Source organism: Homarus americanus, unplaced genomic scaffold, assembly GCF_018991925.1.
Source record: "Homarus americanus isolate GMGI-L3 unplaced genomic scaffold, GMGI_Hamer_2.0 scaffold13495, whole genome shotgun sequence".
Classification (NCBI taxonomy): domain Eukaryota; kingdom Metazoa; phylum Arthropoda; class Malacostraca; order Decapoda; family Nephropidae; genus Homarus; species Homarus americanus.
Genome location: NW_024727075.1, coordinates 1,685,784 through 1,708,223, shown reverse-complemented (window position 1 = coordinate 1,708,223; position 22,440 = coordinate 1,685,784). Strand labels below are relative to the sequence as shown.

General features: G+C 37.2%; 1 protein-coding gene across 2 annotated transcripts; it reads left to right on the top strand.

Moving 5' to 3' along the window:
- Positions 1-739: 739 nt before the first annotated feature.
- LOC121865776 (protein phosphatase methylesterase 1-like) lies at positions 740-21,088 on the top strand. Of its 2 annotated transcripts, none has more exons than XM_042365335.1 (10): positions 740-952; positions 3,218-3,425; positions 4,696-4,805; positions 6,355-6,473; positions 7,466-7,592; positions 8,189-8,254; positions 9,818-10,001; positions 13,015-13,180; positions 15,192-15,324; positions 16,210-21,088. In XM_042365335.1, the coding sequence occupies exons 1-10, from the start codon at positions 885-887 to the stop codon at positions 16,226-16,228; spliced, it is 1,200 nt and encodes a 399-aa protein (XP_042221269.1). In that variant the 5' UTR covers positions 740-884; the 3' UTR covers positions 16,229-21,088. The 2 variants fall into 2 exon arrangements, with proteins under 2 accessions (XP_042221269.1, XP_042221270.1); XM_042365336.1 differs by lacking the exon at positions 740-952 and adding an exon at positions 999-1,289.
- The last annotated feature ends 1,352 nt before the right edge of the window (positions 21,089-22,440 follow it).

Below are 22,440 nucleotides of genomic sequence, written 5' to 3'. Positions count from 1 at the left end.
ACTAACATAAGCCACTTTCCATTCACTGGGGACCATTTGTTCATCCAGGCATTTACAAAACAGGATCTTCAGGGGCTCGGCAAGCTCGTTGCACAACTCTCCTAGCACTCTAGGATGCACCATGTCAGGTCCGGGACTCTTATGGACCTTTAGCCTGGACAGTTTATTTCTAATACCCTCTTCTGTGAACACAATGTGGGTCAGTGCTGTTTCGAACCATCTGTCCTCAAACGCAGGAAGGTTAATTGCATCCTCTCTTGTGAACACCGAGGAAAAGAAGCTGTTCAATGCCTCAGCTTTATCCTGGTCAGAATCTGCGTAACTACCATCTTCAAGCCTCAGGTCTGATACTCCTACTCGCGTTATCAATTTCGACTTTGCAAAGCGGTAAAACGCCTTTGGGTTTGACTTGACCTCGCTTGCAACCAGCCTCTGGAACTCCTTTTCAGCCCTTCTACACTCTATCTATGCTTTGGTTCTGGCTCTTACATACCAAGGTTGGTAGATAACCTACCTTGCTGGCACACATCCTCCTGTCCTGCTCACCGTTTGACCCAACCCACATCTTGAATTTCTGGGTTTTCTTCTTTGGGGTTATCCTTCGTTAGATAGACTTACTGTTTGCTACTGAGCATATTCCTACACTTTATTGGTTTTTCCTGAACCAGTGTAACTTAAATAAAATAGCTGCTTAAACATGTATTTATTACCATCGGCGAAATAAAGTGTTTAGTGTCGTCGTCCACCATCATGTTTATGTCTGGCTGAGGGAGAACGAGTTAATGTATCGTTAAGTGTACCTGTCTGTCAGGTGTTACTGACGTAAAGTACGTGGCGAAAGAGGTTGCGGTTGACGTGAGATAAGTTGGTGGCTGAGGTTAACGATGTCTGACATAAGAAGAACATTAATGAAGAACTCGCTACCCCCTATGGGACCCCCAGGGGTACCTGGGTGAGTTAACACCTTACTCCTCGTTCACCCTCACTTAATAACACTGACCAGTAACACTTGCGAGAAACATTGACAACTAACACTTACCAGTAATACTAATCATTAACACTATCAGAAACACAGACGAGTAACTAATCAGTAACACTGACAAGTAATACTGGTAACTGACTAGTAACACTTGCCAGTAACACTACTAACCATTTATACCAGTAACAGTGACAACTAACACTAACCAGTAATACCAGTAACAATGATAAATAACTAACTACCGTTAGTAACACTTCCCAACAACACAAAATATTAATTTTGGTAAAAGTGGAGCAGACAGCAAACACCAGTAAGAGTTGTTCGATTTCTTTAAAAGTTTCCACATGTTCTTTGGATGATAGTAAGTACCGTGATAAAAACAGTATGACTGCACAAAACCTAATAGAACCTGATCTAACCTTACCTTACGTAACCTGACCTGACCTAAGGAGACTGCTAACACTAGAAGCCGTTGTTCGATTTTAGTAATAAAATGATATGACAATAAACAAAACCTTATAGAACTTAGCTTAACTTCCTAACCAGGGGGCTCCATCCTCAGGATGCCCCCAGCATATTCAGCAGTGTTGCTAAAACAATCATACAAACCTTGAACATGTTAGCATGGATTAGTCTTGGAAATCAAAAATAATTTTTAGTTATTTATCCATGCTACCGTGTTTGGGGGTAAGCATTGACTTCACACCTTGGCTGACCACCGATTAATTGCCTGGTTTGTATGTTTCTGGAGGGAAGGAAGGGATGGACCGATTGAAGCTGCTGGTAAGGAATTTTGAGGCCACCAGTCTGTGTGGCTTAAAAGTGTCATGGACTGTACTTTTCTACTGTGTGGTGGAGACAACAAAAGACAACTTTGTGCTATATACGAGTATATGTACAGGTGCTTGTTTGTGGTGTGTCTATTGAAAGGAAATGGAAGGATAATTGTGACACACAATATTGTAGCCATTTTAGGTAATTTTTCATTATCTCCCACAGTTTCCGTGTAGAGGGATAGTGATATTTTAGGCATTTATATGTTTGTGTATACAATCCAACTTTGTAAACATAATAACTTAAACAGATAGCAACAAAATCTTAGATTTGTTTGATTGTCAGTACCGGTATATTCTATCATTAGTGTCCAGTTATGGCAGCTTGACTGTATTGCAGAGCAGTAAGGGATGTGACTACCTTTATTTGTGCCCCTCCAGGTGCACAGCAAGATGTGATTTACTAGTAAAACATTTAAGCTCTTAAAATGATGAATTTTTCCATAAGAAATATACTATTACATACTGTAGCGACTACTTATCGCTACAAGGCACCCTGAACAGGCTACAGGCATGGACTATGGAGAACAAGGTCACCATCAATCATACCAAAACCGTAGTCATGCACATCAATACCGCCACCACTCCAGTGCAAGCTCCAGCAGTTACAGTGGGTACTCATCCTCTCCAGTTAGTGCAGTCTGCCAAACTCCTGGGTGTACCTATAGACCACAAACTGGACTGGAAGGCCCATGTAAACAACACAATCAAGGCAGCCTCGTACCGACTTTACATGCTATGACGACTCAGGTCACTTGGGGTACCCACGCCAGAGCTGAGGACTATGTACAACGCATTTATTCTCCAAAAATTAACATACTGTATGCGTCACCAGCCTGGTCGTCTTCTCTCAACTCCACCCAACAACGTCAGCTAGAGAAGGTACAGAAGAGGGCCTGCAGAATCATGCTCGGCTCAGACTACTCCGGCTACAACAACGCTCTCTCCACCCTGGAAATGCCATCCCCCAGTGACCTCCACCACCATGCACTTGCAGGGTTTGGCAGTAGACTACTGCACCATCCTCGTCATCGACACCTACTGCCACCGGCAGTCCCCCGCCCACCTTGCGCAGTCTGCCACTACAACAAAATTCAGCCCATAAGAGTTAACACTGATAGATATAAGAATAATAAACAGCTCCTGATTTATGTACTGTACAGCCCTGTAAATGTATTGAACGTATATTATTATGTCTAAATCACATGTAAGTTTGTATATTTTCAGCCACCGGCTGCAACTCTATTAATAAACCGTTTATTATTATTATTATTATTATTATTATTATTATTATTATTATTATTATTATTATTATTATTATTATTATTAACAACTCTGCAGATTATTCCAAATGTGAATTCTTCACAAGGTAGAATTGTTACAACAAAACTTTTCCTTTCTGTAGGTTGAATCGAGGCGGCCGAGGACGTGGAGGGATGATGGGAGGTCGGCGGGACTACACACCAACATCCTGGAAGAAGTACTGGGACAGTAGTGAGGACGTCACCCTGGAAGGTGATATTTTCCGTGTGTACAAGCGTGGCACGGCAGGTCCTCTGTTACTGCTCTTACATGGCGGGGGATATTCAGCTCTCACCTGGTCACTCTTTGCTGTAAGTTCTTCTTCTAAAACTTATTAATATAGCTATAGTTACTGTTTAGATTTTGGGATCATTATAGTAATGGTTATTTAATTTTAATTTCTTTTGGTACAGCAATTGCTAATTTAAAATGAATGACTTTCCACTAGTCTATTCAATACAGTACAGTATCAACAAAGTGTTCTAAAGGAATTAGAAAAGGAAGTTCTTGAGTGCAGTACAACTTTTCATCCATCTTGAGTGTTTGTTCATGTCATCTCATTGTGCTAGTGGTATCTCACTACCTTTGGATCCTTTAAAACCTATCATAAGGTTCTCTTTAACTGTAACTTTGGATCAAATATCTAATTAATATAAATTTAGATAGATAAACACCGCTATGGATTAGGTAACACAATAGATACATAAATACTGTTGAAATATTGTACTACTGGTACAGTAGTAATTTAATAAATCTTAAACATATATATTGGCTCCTGAATGATTGAGATTCTTGCAATGATGATTCAAGATGTACCAACACATAAATTTAGGCCATAATATCTATCAGACTTGTACTATGCTTGCTGCCCTATTTAAGTTTATGTCCCATGTCAGGAGCACGTCGGAGAGAACTACCAACAACCTTCGCTGCACTTCTCCCAACCTGCGGGAATGTGTTACAATCAGTTTTGCCTTGGCAACCATTGTTTGTTTATATTTTTAAACAAAAGGGAGTTGCTGTCATGATTATGTAGGGATGAAGTTTCCCAGCTTGTTTGTATTTTGCCACAGAGCATCCACCTTGTCTTTCAAGATTCATCTTCTGGCCAGAAACATAAAGCTGATGTATCAGCAAGCTCAAATAAAAAGTGTCAGCAGGATTCCTTTCCCTAGCAATCAATGAAAGTTTTGATTACCAGGCCCAAACTGTTCTTATATTCTTTCATGGTTTGCAAATAATGGGTATACATATCACTTATGATATATTAAAGGATTTAACTAACTAGTGCAACTTTTAGCTAAATATTTTTGAAAGCTATTATTGGGGATTTGATGGAAATTTAAGAGTTCACTCCCAAAACCCATATTTGCCAAAAGCTGACTTCAATCCATACAAGATCTTTGGGAAACACGGTAATCAGATTTCCAAATAGCTAAAGTTGTTACCTGTTACAGTATTATTTATATAAAAATTTACATTGAACTCAAAATGCTGGTTGCTGTGATATTTTTATAGAAGAAATTTGTGAACTAAAACCTGTGATAGTTCAATACAGCATGATATTAACACTTTCTGCAGGAGAATGTCAGTGAGATGGTGGAGTGTCAGGTGATGGCCATTGACCAGCGTGGACATGGGGACACTCACACCACAGATGATACGGATCTTTCTGCTGAAACACTTGCCAGGTATGTGTACCACTATGGATTCTCTGGTTTAGTTATGTAATTGTTAACTGTTGTGTGAGTTTTTATGATTTACGTATTTGGAAAAGATTGGTATTGAAGAGTTGATGGAAAAATTTAAGAAATGGAGTGATGGAATGGAGCCAGAGGGTATGAGAGGGAATGTGGTGAGAACAAAAGTACAGTAATAATTAGTGGTGTGGGTGAAAGACCTGTAGTGGAGAGTGGAAAATGGCCTTGTGTTATTTATAAGAAAGGTGTTAGGAGTACAGTAATTCAGAAATGTGTAGTGAGTGGAACCATTGGTATACAAGTGATGTAAATGAGAGACTGCAGGGGTGGAAATGCTCAAAATCAACAATGGGGATATATCCCTGGATTGTGCCAATGAGTTCTGCTGCCTGGGTGACATGATTAGCGCTGGAGATAGTGCTGATGCTAGCTTAGTTGCAGGAGTCACGTGGCTGGAAAAAGTTTTAAGGAGCTATTGCCTTTATTGATGGTAAGACGACCTTCTCTGCTTGAAAGGAAAGTTATATGCAACTGGCATGAAAAGTATGATGTGTGTCAGTGAAACATGGGCATATAAAGTGAATGACATAAGTAGGCTTGAGCGAATTAAAATGAGAATTGTGAGAGGTTGTGTAATGTGAAGTTGAGAGGTAAATAATCCCAGTTCAGAACTAAGAGGGTGGCTGGATATTGAGAGCATTGGCATTGTTTTGCTAAGAGGTAGGCTGAGATGGCTTGGGCATGTGTAGAAATTGGAGGAAACCATTTGGGTCAAAAGATGCATTGGGTTGAATGTGGATAGGAGGAGAGCAAGGGGTAGGCTAAGAAGGACATGGGGAGAGGTTGTGAGAAATTACTTCAGAGAGAAGCACCTGATGATAGAGGCTGCAAGAGACCACTGAACTGAGGGAGTTGCCACCAGGTAATCATGGCTGACCTATGCAAGCATGAAAATACTCTGTAAAACAGTGATGATGATGATACCAATCTCAATATTTTGCACATCAGGGTTTTGTTGAATGCACCTTATTTAGTGTATCAGTTATCATTTTTCTTTTTTGATTGAGGATGGTTGAGGCTGAATATCTAACTGGTAACTTACTCACTATGTGTCACATAAACATGTTTGTCTGGTTTTGATATCTCTTATCATTTTATACATTATTAATATTGCAGCATTTTCTTGTACAGTACAGTATTGTAATCTTGCTTCTGAGATGAACTGTATAGTTCATAACATTATTCATTCTTGCTGCTGTATATTAAATTTAAACTCCATGTCTTTGTATCTAAGATTTTATTAAGGCAGGTAACTTTGTGTGCACTTTATCTTTCTTTAAGGGCATTAGCCCACCCGGGCACGGGTCATTTTTAATGACCCACATCAAGGCCCGGGGGGCGAAAATATAATAAAACAATAATAATAATAATAATTATGCCAATGATGATGATAATGGTAATAATAATAATAATAATAGGTAACTTTGTGTGCACAGTATTGTGTTAAAATATATACAGTGTACTCTTTCCATGATGACAGTGACATTGGTCGAGTTGTAGAGGAGGTGTATGGGCGTCAGCAACCACCATGCGTGCTCATCGGCCACAGTATGGGTGGAGCCATTGCTGTCCACACTGCATACCATGGATATGTTGTTGGTACGTATATAAATACAATATTAATTTGGTATATCCTTAGAGCTGTGTAATACCATAGTTACCGGTATGTTACTGGCACATATAATTTTTTGGTAGTTCAGTACTGCAGTACTTTAGACTTGTGTTATCATATAATATTATAATCATGTTAAGTAAATATGGGTTTTTCAGTTAAAATTTACTTCTGTTCTTACCTTTGGCATTTTTGGTGTTCACTAATTAAATTGGCTTGTTAAAAAAAAATTAAAACTGGAAGGTGAAGGGAAAACAGTTGACTAAACAACACAAAGACTAAACACCGGAAATATAATAATGGCCAAATATTTTAAATTTACTGAGAGTTTGATGACATGTTTCATCATATCAGTGTTAGAGAGAAGTGCCGAGAAATAGAGCTCCAATATTAAAGTTTGGATATTGCCGGGAACTACTATTGAGTTAATTATTGATGGATCCGCAAGGCCTTGGGCTGTGGATGATTTGAGTACCTTAAAGTGAATTATACTATAGTCAAAACTTTGTGAACTCAGAAACAGTTACTCTCACCCAAAATTTTGTGGCAGTATCCCTCAGGTTGGTCATCACATTTCTCATTTTATCACATGAATGGTAGTGTTCTTATTCAAGAGAAGTTGCCATAAACACTCACAGTGCCTCCACACCTTCAAACTAATTACCAACTACTGTGCACCAAAAGAAGCCAAAGTTGAAGATCTCACTTTTTTTTTTTTAAGAAAATTGTTGAATCCAGAATGGGATAAGATTTGATTGGGCAAGAAGATTGTATTACATCTCACTTCAGCATAACTTTGTCATCATGGATATTGCCTTTTTGCCACTTAGTATAAAACATTTTCTGGGAAATAGCCAACTTTGCCTAGAGGCTTTTGATGTTTATCTCATCTCACATGTTACTCACCTATTTCTGTGGATATAAAAAGGGATTTTATGTCTCAATCCTCAATACTGTGTATATCTACTGTTTTCTATAGGTCTAGCAGGTTTAGTGGTAATAGATGTAGTGGAGGGGACAGCCATGGATGCCCTCAGCTCTATGCAGAGTTTCCTCCGTGGCCGCCCACAGAACTTCAATTCACTCCAAAATGCTATTGAATGGAGGTGTGTTCTAGCAGTTGTTTTTAAATAAAAGTGTTCTGGTAAAATATCATGTAGTACCAGGAATGTGTCAACATCCACAAGTTTTTCTTGCTTTCAGTGTGCCTTTTTTTTATACAAAGATGAGTGCCCTTTTTGCTTTCAAATTACTTTTAAAGTTACTTGTATAGTGAACTGGTGACTCAGAGAGCATATTTTCAAATCAGTTAAAACTAGATGCAAGTGAACTCAAACAGGATCCTTCATACCATTTACAATGGCTTGATAATATTATTGATTTCTTGTACAGTAATAAATTTGTGTTGCTATTGACAAAAGCAGTTAGCTGTAGTTTTTAAAACAATTTAAATTACACTATATCTTTAGAACAACATAAAAATGAGTACAGTATATAAAACATTTAAATAAAAAATTTCTGACTGCAGTTTATTCAAGATCAATCCTGAAGCCCTCCTTGACCCTTTCTCTGTACCTGCCATGCTGTTATCCCCCAGCCTACCCTCTATTTCTTAAGTTCCTTCAAGTATCATCATTTTAACGATACCCTGACAATGAATCTTTAATGATGTTTGATGAATAAATAATCATTCTCCTTTCAGTGTGCGCTCAGGACAAACCAGAAATGTTGAAGCAGCCAGAGTATCAATGCCAGGACAAGTGAAGAAGTGAGTATTACTGTGGTGTTCTGTGGAGAGTTGGTTGAAAATAAAAAATTAAATGCCAGCTGTTTTAACAGAATGGAATATGTGTGTGTCATATGAAGTTGCTACTTATTTAATATATAACTGGGCTTATAAAATTTACACCTTGATGAACTAGAGCTTTAAGCTCTGACACCTTTCTTTTAGGGAGTTGAATCCTTTCAGAGGCCTTTAGATCAAGAAACCATTCTCATGTCTGAGGGTTGGTGATCATGGTCCTCTAACTCAATTAATTTTGAGCTCTCTCTACCAATCATTCTAGATTTTGTCATCAGGGATTTAGGTTTTAATTGTATTCATCTTTTCTAGTCTGTCTTTCCCTGGTACTTTTGCCTTGAGTATTGCTAATTAATATTTACACCATTATCCTCTCATCCCAAAATATATATTGCATATTTATCTCATTTTCCTCATTCTATAAATTTAAAGTATTTCTCATGTTTCTCTTGTCTTGCATAATACGGTACTTATTTATTTGTTTTCATATCAATATAACTTATCTCAAGCATTCTCCTGTAGCATCATATTTCAAATGCCGCTCACCTCTGCTGAAAGCATCCATGATTTTTACCCAAAGAGTAAAACTGATCATAAAATGCATTTCAGCAGCCTTTTTTCAACTTCATATTAATACCCTTCATGATGTTTATGCTTGATCTTATCTTGTGTTAATTTCTTTTACACATCTTCCACCGCAAGTAAGGTTACTGTCCATACAGTAAACTGAAGTACAGTACACAAAATTTTCCACTTGTTTTGTGTCTGCTACCGACCATAATTTTCATATTAGGATTTATTTTTAATTAAGAATAAATCATTACTTTTGTCTTTACAGCATATTCTTCACCTTTTCCAATTATCAGTTACCGCAAGCAACTTTTGTATAGAAGACTCATCACTGTCTGCAATAAGAACAATAAAATCTGCATATCAAATAATGTACATACTTGATATAGTTTTACCATTCTGAGAAATTATTTGTAATTTCCAAGATTTATGTGATTAATAACAGCCATATGAAACCAGTATAATCCAGTTTGTAAATATTGAGCTAAATAATCTGGATGTCTGAAGAGCAGTGAAAAGCCTGGTATTATGGTGGTCATTTGTGTATCACTATGATGTACTATGCCTTCTCTTGTGTTGATGATACATGCATAATTTTTTCTAACCATCCCCATCATTCAGACCATAGTACTGTACTGTATTGTCTGAAATATCTTTTAGAGGAATCAGTATGGTCATTTAGGTTTGACATTAAGGGAATGTGTTGCCATTTTCCTTTCACTTCAAAATATATAACAGTTTCAAGAAAATGAGGGAAGCATGTTTACCCTTTTGGTGTGGAAAAAGCATCTATGCACTCACAAAATAGTTTCCCTTGTCTGCATAAAATGCTTACGGTATTTGCAATGACCACTAAAATCGAGCTAACATTATGGGGAAATTTTTTTGAACAACTGATAAATTTTTCAGATGAATACTGTACATAGATAAGATAAATTTTCATGTACTGTATTATCACAGCACAGAGACTGGTTGCTGTGGAACTTGTGATGTGGAGTCATCCATGGACTACAGTAACCAGAACCAGGAGACTGGGGGCACAGTACGAGCTGATGTAATCCTTGAGGAAGGTAGTGACTCTGATACAGCTCAAGCTAACCAGCCAACACCTGCACCAACAATACCCAATGAAAACAAATTACCGGTAATGATTGTACATTTATCAGTGTAGCTTTCAATACAGTGGACTACTGAAGTTGTAAAAAATGGTTGTTTGTGTAATTTTTATAGTACAGTATTTGTAGAAATTTATGTCTATCAGTTTGATGGTTCATGCAAAATTTCCTCCACACAGCATTATGTGGTGCATCTCCTAAGGGTTCCTTTATCATTATGCCCCTCTTGAAGAAACACTGTACAGTAGGGAGTGACAGTTTGGCAAAAGTTTTCAAAATCTAATTGCTTGGGTTGGATTATTTGTCTATCGGCCACGCTAATTCCGAATATGTTTGAGTTTTTTACATCATTGCATTAGAAGGTTTGTGGATACTTTTGGGTTTGGCATGAAAAACGCGAAAAAACTGTAAATAATAAAGGGACTGGCAATGTGGCACAACCTGTTAAAATCAAGTTATTGAATTGGATTATTCGACTACTGTGTACACTGGTTCATAATATGCTATTGTTTTACAACTCAATGCGCTACAAATTATGCCGATATTTTTGCTGCAAGTCACCACATACGTATATTTCGAAAACCAGGGCCCAATATTACCAACGGCGTGGATAGATTCCGTGGAATGAATTCAGGACATTCCCGCTCATGGAACATTACCAAACTCCGTATATGTGCCAATGGCAGGCCAATGGCAATATTTACAGAGTTTGTTGAGGCTCCCTGGACGGGAATGCCCTGAACTTTTCTTTTTTCTGTTCTCGTGACCTCTTCCTGACTCTCTCCACTTTCTTCCAGTTAGTCACTTTAGACTTGTCCCCTTCAGTTATGATGTTGTCTGCAGCTCTGATGGTGTTTGCGATGTGAGCCACTGCATCATTGGATACCTTGAACCTGTCAGCAGTTTCTCCGATCCTGTCCTCGGCTTCTTTCTCCCTTTTCCTTTTCTCTGATCTTGCTCTCCTGTCGACCATAGCCTTGAACTCATTGTCATTGACATCCTTATAATCACTATCTTCTTCCTGAGCACTGTCATCCACTGCCGACACTTTACACGACATCCTCTCCATCTCCTCCTTACTCTTTGACCTCATCTTCTCAGTTTTCCTCTCTTCCTCAGCCCTTTTCTTTGCCCTCTTCGCTTCCTTCTCCCTCTCTTCTTTCAGCTTGGCAGTCACAATTTTGTCAACGCCATCAATGCAGCCCTCCCTTCCCGGTTTCCTCTGGGCTGCCAGGAAGCTTTTCTCTCGTTCGTGCACTTTGCTGTCGTCTGCCACATCAAACAACTTCTCAGCTATATCCTCGAACCTCATCTTCAGCTTCCCGTTCTTCGTTTTCTTCCTTTTCTGTTTCTGTCCATTTCCCTTCATCATCATCGTCTCCCTCCGCATCCTCCACAGGTCGTGGACTCTCATTTTCACCCTGATTTCAGAGATAGTGGGGACAGTGGCCTTCCTATACACATCCAGTACCTTCTCAGTCACCTTGTTGGTGGCATCCATATAATCAAAAGCATTTGTTCTTCTCCTTAACCTCTCGTTTTCTGCTTCATAAGCCAGGGCACTTCCAACTTCCTTGTTCAGAGGCAACTTGTTAGATGGCAGAGGCATCCGAACCCCGAACACCTTATCGTTACCCTGGCGCAGCTGAGTGTTGCTAATCTTAGGACGACCCATCTTGGTGGCGGCCCTTTGAACTAACTGCAAAACAACACAGAAAAAACAACTTTCAGCACTTCAATATCACCACCTATTGAACAATATTTTATTCAAAAGTACGGACTGAGATTTTGTCCTTAACTGTCCAAGTCAAGCTACTTGGGCTGAATTCGTTGATCAGTCCTGGGACGAATATTACCAACGGCGTGAATAGATTCCGTGGAATAAATTCAGGGCATTCCCGTCCAGGGAGCCTCAACAAACTCTGTAAATATTGCCATTGGCCTGCCATTGGCACATATACGGAGTTTGGTAATGTTCCATGAGCGGGAATGTCCTGAATTCATTCCACGGAATCTATCCACGCCGTTGGTAATATTGGGCCCTGGTTTTCGAAATATACGTATGTGGTGACTTGCAGCAAAAATATCGGCATAATTTGTAGCGCATTGAGTTGTAAAACAATAGCATATTATGAACCAGTGTACACAGTAGTCGAATAATCCAATTCAATAACTTGATTTTAACAGGTTGTGCCACATTGCCAGTCCCTTTATTATTTACAGTTTTTTCGCGTTTTTCATGCCAAACCCAAAAGTATCCACAAACCTTCTAATGCAATGATGTAAAAAACTCAAACATATTCGGAATTAGCGTGGCCGATAGACAAATAATCCAACCCAAGCAATTAGATTTTGAAAACTTTTGCCAAACTGTCACTCCCTACTGTACAGTACTACTGTATGCTCTTCCTCCATGTTATATTTAGCTTTACATTTATATTTTCTTCTAATCACTCCACTCTAAGTACCTGTACTCTCTTAGTCCAGCCACCTGACTTGTTTTATTGCTTTTCCTACTATTTGTTATGTGGCAAATTTCAGCAGCCTTAAATCTCTTTAAATGTGTAAACAAAAATCGTGGTGTCTGGGAAATGTATGGGGGAGAGAGAAAGAGAGAGGAATGAGTTAGGGTTGGGCTGGGTATCTCTCGACTTTACTCCTTCCCCCATACAGTTCACAGTTGATTGATTGAGTGATTGGGTAAATTATGTGGCGTCATAGCCTGTGGCTATTTGACGCCATAAATGAAATTCACAAGCTAAAACCCACACAGTTCACAGGACATGAGTATACAGTATTGGATTATTGAATTCATAAATGGCCACTTCAGAATCACCCCCCCCCCGTCCCCCCAATTTACATGCACACACATCTATGGTGTTATTGTATTATTGTAAACAATGTAAAGAAAGTCTAATGACAGCCTAGGATAGCATGGGATTTCTTTTTTCTTTTTTTTATACTAATTACTGAGCATCCTGATGTAAATGTACTGTACTTTACTTGGAATTCTTTGATTGGTTTGATCAATTTAACCACCAGGTAAAGAAATATACATGGCGCATAAACCTTGGAGAAACAGAGAAATTTTGGTCTGGCTGGTTTCATGGGTTATCATCAAAGTTCCTGGCAAGTCCTCCCTCAAAGATGTTGCTGCTTGCAGGCATCGACAGACTGGACACTGACCTCACTGTTGGGCAGATGCAAGGTGTGTCATTGTTGTGTATTAGCTATTAATTGTATTTGTTGATTTTGGGGGTAATTAATGGTTACTCCTCATTTTCTTTTACGAACACCCACCGATACAAACGAGGTTAAACTTTAAATTTACAGTATTTTATTTCTTCTTTTCTCTTAAATTAAGTGATTGTAGATGTATATAAGGACTTAGTCTATGATGTACAGTCAGTTCTGCTATAACGCGATAGTTGTGTTCTTGTAAAACATCGTGTTATAGAAATTCGCGTTATAGAAATAACAGGGCTTATGGAGAAAATAGGATTAGGTGCAGATTACTACTCGAAATCGAAAAAAATTTAGTAGTTAGCCTAACACAAAGGTTAGCACAGTCTAAATAAATGTTACATTCATATCTAATAATGAAATCATACAGTAAATGTAACACTTTACCTTGAAAAAATATGAATAGTTCTTGATAGGGGAGAAGGGTGATTTTGAGGATGATAACATCGAGCTTCTCTTCAAGGGTTATGGCCTTTCTTTTACGATCATCACCGGGAATGCGACCACCAGAACGCTTCTTGGAGATATTCTTCTTTACCATATTCACAGTTAATACCACAAAATTGGAGAAATAGTAAGCAAAATTCGCGTTACAGCAAACAAGCGTTCGCATTATACAAATATCGTTCCTCTATTCATAAATCGCGTTAGAGCCAATTCGCGTTGTCAAAACACGTGTTATAGCAGAACTCACTGTAGTGGGATTTTAAAAAGTATTCTGTAAGTACGGTATGCACATAGTATGTGTTTTGACTTACGTACATTTTCGACTTAAGAACGTCCTCAGGAACGGAACCTGTTCGTAACTTGGGGACCCCCTGTATGTAAAAATGACTGACATAAGGTGGTTAACTATACAGTATGTGGGAGTGAAATATGAAGGGTTGAAGAAGAATGTAAGCAGTTTGAGATTTATGACTAAGAAAGAATATCTAAAGAAGGAAAACAAAAGAGAATGGTGGGATGAGAGGGTGGTAGTGCTCCTAAAGAAGAGAAGGGCATATGAGTGTCAGTTATAAGAAAAAGGTCACAAAAGAAGGGGGAGGAACATTGAAATTAGAAAATATATAAGGTAATAATGAAAGAGTGCAGGATAGGATATTACTGATGAGAGGGGGAACATTGTCACAGGGCTTTAAGGAGAGCAAAAACCTGTTGTGGAAGAAATACAATAAGGTGAGAAATCCAAGAGAACAAATGGAAAAGGCAGTTAAGAATGAAAGAGGGGATTTATTTCAGAAAAAAAGAGGAAGTGAAAAGACTACAGGGAGACTACTGTATTTTGAATAATTGCTAAATGTAACAGATAAGAGAGAGAGAGAGGTTTCAAAGGAAGCAGAGACAATGATGACAGAGGAATTGTTGAACTAACATTATTATGTGGGTGTGAAGTATGAACTCAGGATGCAAAAGGAAGGAGTACATTAGAAGTGACAGAAATAATGAGTTTGGGGTAAAGAGGGTGAATATCCTGAAAGCAGCAGTTTGTATGAATATACAGAGAGCTGATGTTAGGCTTCGAAGCAACAAGGATAAACCAGATTTGGGTCTTGTTATGGAACAGGAGTATACATCCTTTAGAGCTAAGAGAATAAATGAATGACAGCAAATGAAGGGAAATTTTGTGTTTGTATGTACAGTATTTTTCATTCTAACCACCCTGCATGAAGCTGGGAAAGGCATAAAACAGAGATAGAAAGAGAAGATGTGCAGTCCTCTTCACTAGTGCATTTAAAGGGGCTCGTCAGGTTTTGTGCAGTGTGGCAGCCGTGTTTGTTTTCATTCGACAGAAGGAAACTTGTAATAGTAAACATACTATGGAATCAAAGTAAAACAATATTAAAATAAATATCTCAATGTAATGATTTGTGGAATGTTTATATGACGAGCCCCTGTAAACGCACTAGTGAAGGGGACTGTACAGTTATATTTTCAATTATTTTTAATGTTAAATATTTATATATACCAATTTGCAGGAAAATTCCAAATGCAAGTGTTGCCACAGTGTGGCCATGCTGTGCAAGAGGACACCCCAGACCGTGTGGCTGAGGTGCTTGCTACCTACCTCCTCCGACACAGGCTCACCACTCCCAAAGCAGATTTCCATCGGTAAATAAATAGCTTCTATTTTGTATTTCATTAATTTTCCAGTATGGTACAGTACTACTGGTAGGTATTGATAAATGGATTGAGATACAGAATTTACACCTTTATATGTAATGACCAACAAATGATGAAGTGTATTTTCATATACAGAACTGTATTGAGCCAGAGTCTTAAAGCATCAATTTTCCAAGAACTGACAGCTACATCTCAAAAATGGGAGTATAAATTTTCCTGAAATTTTCAGGGATTAAGACAGTTGGTAGCTGAAGGATGCACCTAAGAGGATAGTGGCTAAAATACAGTATTTGTTTCTCTTAGGCAAATTTTTAAATTTATTATTATGGGAGGGGGTATGGGTAACCCACCCAACTGTGGAAAATGGCTGTAAAACATTGAAATTGATGATATAGCAGCCAAGTGGATATGGCATTTGCTTCTTGTTTTAAATGTTTAGTTTGTGCCTGGGGCACCCTAAGTCCACTCAGTTGACAAGGGGTCCTAATTTTACATTTGAAAAAATAAAGGCTGTGAAGTGCAGTGTTGGCCACAATGCCTTATTGTGTTCTGCATAAAGGCTTAGTTTACAGTGTGCTGTATCTGCAGTACGGTACTCCTAATGGTCCATCACTCCCACAGAACCCATTTTCAGCTCTGCAGAGGTGCAACAGCCTAAATAATTTTAGGATCTTAAGAATATTCTTGAATTTTTCAGTTTTATCTGAGAACTTAGTCTATGAACTTTTCTAAAATATACTGTAAAATTAAGAGGGTGAAGGCCATTGGTACCTGATAAATGGACTTAAGGGGATTAGTTACTTAAAACATTTTTGCAGTTTTAAAATTATTAGTCCCCTTTTCATAAGTCTGATTGGATTATTTTTCTTACAGAAGTTTTCCTGCTTGCTGATGTAAACATGAAGACGATTGTGAAGATTCCTCTCGAATATTCGAGTGTTTGTGTTACCCAAATAGTGTAACTGGTAATATACTTGTGCAGTGGGTAGTAATGTTGTATTCACCCAACACATAAAAAGGTAAGGACATGTGCCTAGTAATTGATCGTAGATGTGCAATTTTTTTTTTTATATGGTGTTATTAAATCATACCTGTGACATACAATAAGTGTAAAGGTTATTTTTTAAATGTCTAATTCTTCATAAATTTATGTGTCCTTGTACAGTATATACGGTATTTGTGTGAGGTCCTTAATACTGAGGAAATCTATCAGTTGCAGAAAATTTTCTCACAAACATTGCAGCTCACTTAGATTTACTATACTGTAGTATAAAAATGAATTGTTATTTGGTCTTAACAAAATTGCTCAGGGTTGGGAAATATTGGTGAGTGGTTTATACCCAGTAAAATATATTGATTTGAAGCCTTCAGTAAAGTGAAGAGGTATTCTTTATAACCATTATAAATTTTTTATCAATATTAAATGAAAAGTAAGTTATTGCTCTATCTTGCTACCAGTAACTTTTAGGTAAATTACATCCCATTTATAGATACAACTGCAGCTAAAAAAATCTAATTTATTTTTTAATACTGTACATTTGATTACATGTGAGAAGTGAACATGACCTGGCATCTCGGGGAAATTGATGATGTTCCTTTGCTGTTTATAAACTGGGATAGAATATTTGAAAGATATATCTTCAGTTTGATTTTGGGGTACAGTCCACCTCAGTATGTCCCAAGTCTCCTGTAAACTCTTGTAAGTTTGCAGGATTCACAGTTACTCAAGATCAGTAATTTAAAAATTGTAAGTTATTGTTTTATGTCGTTTCTTAATATGATGTGATCTTAAATGTTTTTTAAGTGATTTTATAATAGAGGTAAAAGGAATTTTTTTTTAGGCCATATGAAGGACATTCACCTATCCACGACAGACAATATGGCTTTATAATTGACAGATCTACTGGGCTCTAATTACCATAAGTACTGGACACATAAAAGATACTGTATAATGAACATAGGAAAAACATTAGATACGACTTGTATAGACTGTGAAAACATTCAACAAGGTGCTTCATTGGAGTCTGCTTAGTACACTCATTAGCTGTAATAGTATTACCAGAAAGACACACCAGTGGATCTCATTCTTCTTTCTTGATAGACAGTTAATGTAAATGGATTCTGCTCCAGTTGGGTTACTGCTAAGGCCTGATCTTATTCACCACATACATCATTGACTTAACTGATTGTACAGTATATCTTCTGAGGAGGAACTTTTCATGGTTCAAAGAGGTTGCAGCATGAATGATCAATTTAAAGTTACTCCATTTTCACCCAGACAGACTGCCAGGATAGGAGAAAGAAGCCATGAAATATATTACATTGAGAATGCACAGGTTCAGCTAAAAAGACCAGAAGGAACAACTTGGTTGTTATGGTTGACAGTACACTGTCATTTGAAGGTTTAAATGAGAGTCAACAAGGTGAACTAGATTGGTCTGAACTAGTTGTCTTTCACTCTTTGATGTAGAACAGATAGTCACACATCAAAATGTGCTAATTTTAGAGCAAACTTTATACAAATTAAGCTAAATAAGTTATTATGTACTGTACAGTTACATAGCTCTTGAGTATATAAAGTAGTAGTGCTAGAGCCATCCATACTAAGTGTATGTAAATGCAGGATGGTATGCAGATACTGTTTGGCATTCCACACAGTGAAATACATGCAAACAATTTTAAGAATTAAGAAAGGCAGTGAAGCTGGTTCTCAGGTTAAGGAACTTGATCTATAAAGACTGTCTTGGAAAGCTCAAGATTCCAACCACAGTGTACCATGGAATATGTGGGAATATTAATAATAAGTTTCAAGATAATGCAAAATACAAATGAAGAAAAGTGCCTTGAGATTTAAACCACACAAGAGCATTACAATAGGGTCTTTTAAGCTGCACAGACCAGACTGAGGCATAACTACCCTGTAATAATAATACCCTGTGTGTATTGTAGAAGTATGGAACAGCCCACTTGAATCAATTGTCACATCTCCAAACGTGCTAACATTCAAGAGATGATTTATGAGAATAAGGATTTTTAAGATACAGTACAGTATTTTATATAATTACATAGCCCTGAGTATATATATTAGTGTCACTAGTCTGCCTGATTTACTACTAATTATTGTCCTGCATTGAGATGAAAATCTAAATATACAGGAATAATGTCTGTCCGTAATACATACAAGCAGAAGCTGATAAAGATAGGCAGAATATAGCATGTATGATCACAGTATTTATATTATGCAAATAAGGTAATTAACATTTCCATGTGTACTCTCATCATCTTTTGTTATCAAATGGAAAATTTCAAATGGTAGAAACCATTGTATAAAGTTAATTTTAAAAGTAGAATACTAATGTAACAACATCACATGGAAGGAAAGTCTGATTACAGTACTCTTAATTCTAGCCACTCTGTACCATAGCTGCATAGGACTTACAAGAGCAAAAATTTAGTATTTTGGAGTACATTTTGTCTTATTAATGAAAATAAATTAACATGCAAGGGCAATTCATTATTCAAAATGAATTTCTGCCATGGAAGAGTAACTTCAAAATTCAAATAGGCCTGAGGCATCTGGTTTTGCGAAGAATATAGTAATCATGGGGCTTGAGGGAATACAAGTGAGTCATTAGCCATTCTCCTGCTCACTGGAAACCTGGATTGTTCAGTTTTGTGAGGCAAGTATTGTTTTGGCTATTTAACTTCTTTTTTGGTCTGTGGTTTTGACTATTTTGACCTCAGGTTTTATCAGGAAAGTGTCACAGTTGTCACACTATTTTTTACCTATGATAAACACATTTTCATTTACAGTGGAATTTAAAATAAATTTGGATAACATGTTTAGTGTTTAAAACATTATAAAAGATGGTACCCCTGTGGTAGAAATATTGGATTAGTTTGCTAATCATTCTGTTGCACATGGAGATGCTTTGCCAGCTTATATAGGTTAATGGAAAGTACAAACATCGAGCTGTAGTTTCTACAGGCTTTAGAGCAAGTAGGATTTTAACCAGAGCCTTCATGTGTACAAATTATTGAACTGAAACTTCATATGGAATCCATTTTTGTGCAAAGTTTGCAGAGAGATTTCATTTCATTATTAAATTTAAAAGAAATGTTTATGGTGAGTATCATTAGCTACATATGAGGTAAACATACACCAGTATTGTACAGTACAGTATATTCATAAAATAAGAGAATTTATTACCATGTCCTACAGATTTTTTTTTATAGAGGTACAGCATTACACTCACTTTCTATACAGTACACTTGGAATAGATATCTGCAATAGAAGAAAACTATTTTCTCTAATCTGTCATTTAGATGTGAGTAATTCATAATTAAATAAATGAACTGAACCAGAACATATTCAGTGGCCATTAAAAATTTTTATGACTTAACTTTTCCCAGACATTTCTAGGAGTTAAAAGGTCTGATGATAAAGAAAGTTATTAGCAACTTGTGGACCATGTCAGTTTCCTCAATTGTATCATCACATTATTTATGATGGGAGTTAAATTTTAACAGATATTAATAATAAAACAGTACCAGCATCCTCTTTATGAAACTTGGTTTATGTGTGTGGCAATTTAGATGTTGGTTTCTCTTTCATCGAGGTATGGCATACATTTAACATTTTAGTTCATGTGGAAGCAGTTCATGAATACAAGTGGGATGGGTGTCTCAATTTCTATGGTATTTTTTAGAAGAATCACATACTTGTGTTGATGTCAATTGTCATAAGTACAGTATATGATTAACCAACTCGGCTTATATTGTCAATCTCAACAATATGACAAGAACATCTTTGGTTGTTCAATGGTAATATTTTCTACAGGATATTTTACAATTATGTGTAATTGTAAATGTTGCCCCTTATATTTTATTTAGTTTTTGTGATATACATTTGGGTTAAATATAGGCAATTCATTTAGTCATTGTAACTATTCACATCTCTGTAACTATACACTGTGTACACATTTATTATAAGCTCACATATTTATGCAAAACACATCATAATATCATTACACTGATATTCACCTGAGGAATTCTCAAATAAGGTCAAGTGTAGCCCATGTATCCCAGCACGTGCCTCTTGGAGGTGGATGATGCATGGGGACATTGAAGGTTAGATGAGTAGTGTAGGGTAATGTGGCAGTGATCGGTTTTGTGGGAAAGGTTCCAAAAATTATTTTATCATTCTATCCTTACTCAACTTCATACTCTCGCCTCACAATTATTATAATAATGATCTCTTGCTCTTCCACTGTGCATACGTCATCAAACTCAGTCTCCCACGTTGATTAAGGTCTTGTTATTACAAATTATATTGTGTATGGAGCTATTTCTTCTTTAATGTAATTAAATTTCAACTGTTATGTCACACAGTGTCATAAAACAAGATACATGTTTAGCTACTTTTGGCTCCATTATTGTGCCTGCCCAGCTCGTCTGTAAGTAACATGTCACTGCTTTAACCAGTTATGAGGAAAGAATAATGGCTTCTGAATTACTATTGAAGATCTTATTAGTGTCCCTTTTATAATATATAACTAGTCACACTGGTATGGAGTGTTGTGCCATTTATCAGCTGAGACACCACCTTGAACATAGTATAACCAACACAGGTTCTTGTGGTGCCTTCAGAGGTAAGCTACCCATATCATCTTCCTCTGCTCATGAAAAATGTTCCCTTGATTAAGAACTCATGCAAACAAAATTATGTGAATATAAAGTATGTCAAACAGCAGCAGACTTGTTTGAAATGTAATTCCTCTACTATTTTTTCCCAGAACATTTTCACAGGTTCTGGATTAACATCTCCAATTCTTCCTTACCGACTCTTCTAACTTGTTTGTAGTAAATTCATTTACAGTTCCCTTCAATATAAAATATGATTATTTTTTTTTTTTTAATACAGTTATCCCTCACTCTATGAATATTCTATTCTCACTACAGTACTGGGGATATGAAAGCTATTCTTTCTTATAAAAATATGGACCTTAAGGTAGTGTACAAGAGGTCCTTGCCATACGTTGTGCCAGCATATGCCATTTCACATACTAATTGTCACTAACCATTACGTATAGGAAGAAATTTTCATGATACGTCAATTGTTTCACGTGTGTTGCCTGCATCGTCCACTGTTTTATACCAAGTCTGTGTGTACCCGAATATGACGTACAAAACATTGTTAAAAACATCTAATACAGTAGTCATCTCTCTGTTACCTGGAATCTTTAATCCCAGGGAACTCTCCAAGAGCTGGATTTTTTTTTACCGAGAAATTTTGGGAAAAATCTCTCCATTACGGGCATGGGAACGAGTTTCCGAGGATGAAATCGTGTGCATTTCCTGAAATTTTGTAAGAAAATCTCTGTTCCAGGCACGGTTACAAATTTTTGAGAGATTGCATCATGTTTCTGACAAGGGAACGCATGCCGGGCGCATGGGTGGGTAGGCTTAGAGTGCTTGTGAGCAACTCTTAGTTCATTGTTTGCTGCCAGTGTACGAGCTTGATCACTGCTGTTTTTGCACATGATCTGTGCTGTGCAGTACTGTACATTACTGTTTCTGCTCATAATCAGCCAAGTATACCATTAAAGTAGTGTTAAGACAGAAAAAGTTGTTTTATAGTTATGTATGAGTATACCTGTACTGTACATTCAGATATGTACAGTAATGTACATATCAGAGTGGATAGCATATGCTAGTGTGTAGAGGTGCATGTACAGTAGCTAAAACAACTATCTGTGAATACTTTGTGGGAAACAATACGAGACCATGGACGATAAATTTTGGTATATGAGGGCTGTCAGTAGTCACTTGTAAAATTTCAGAGCATATCGACCCCCAACAGTACAGATAGTTGTTTTAGCTACTGTACAATCCCTCTTTCATGGAGGGAGAGAAGAGTGACAGTTATCAACTCCTGCTACAGGAGATGGTACAGGACAAAGGCAGGCCATCCTGTATCATCATGTCACTATTTGGCCTGCTTGCATGCATTGCTCAAGACAACAGCATTTGCTGGTGAGTACAGTATGTTATACATATATAGTAGTATATTTTGTTTATTTACAATATATTGTATGTGTCCAG

What these genes read in the sequence shown, in the direction of transcription:
- LOC121865776 (XM_042365335.1), top strand. Translation starts at nt 885, where the DNA reads ATGTCTGACATAAGAAGAACATTAATGAAGAACTCGCTACCCCCTATG. An exon ending in TCTGCTGAAACACTTGCCAG is followed by an intron (nt 4,806 to 6,354) that starts GTATGTGTACCA and finishes CCATGATGACAG; the next exon opens with TGACATTGGTCGAGTTGTAG. An exon ending in CACTGTTGGGCAGATGCAAG is followed by an intron (nt 13,181 to 15,191) that starts GTGTGTCATTGT and finishes ACCAATTTGCAG; the next exon opens with GAAAATTCCAAATGCAAGTG.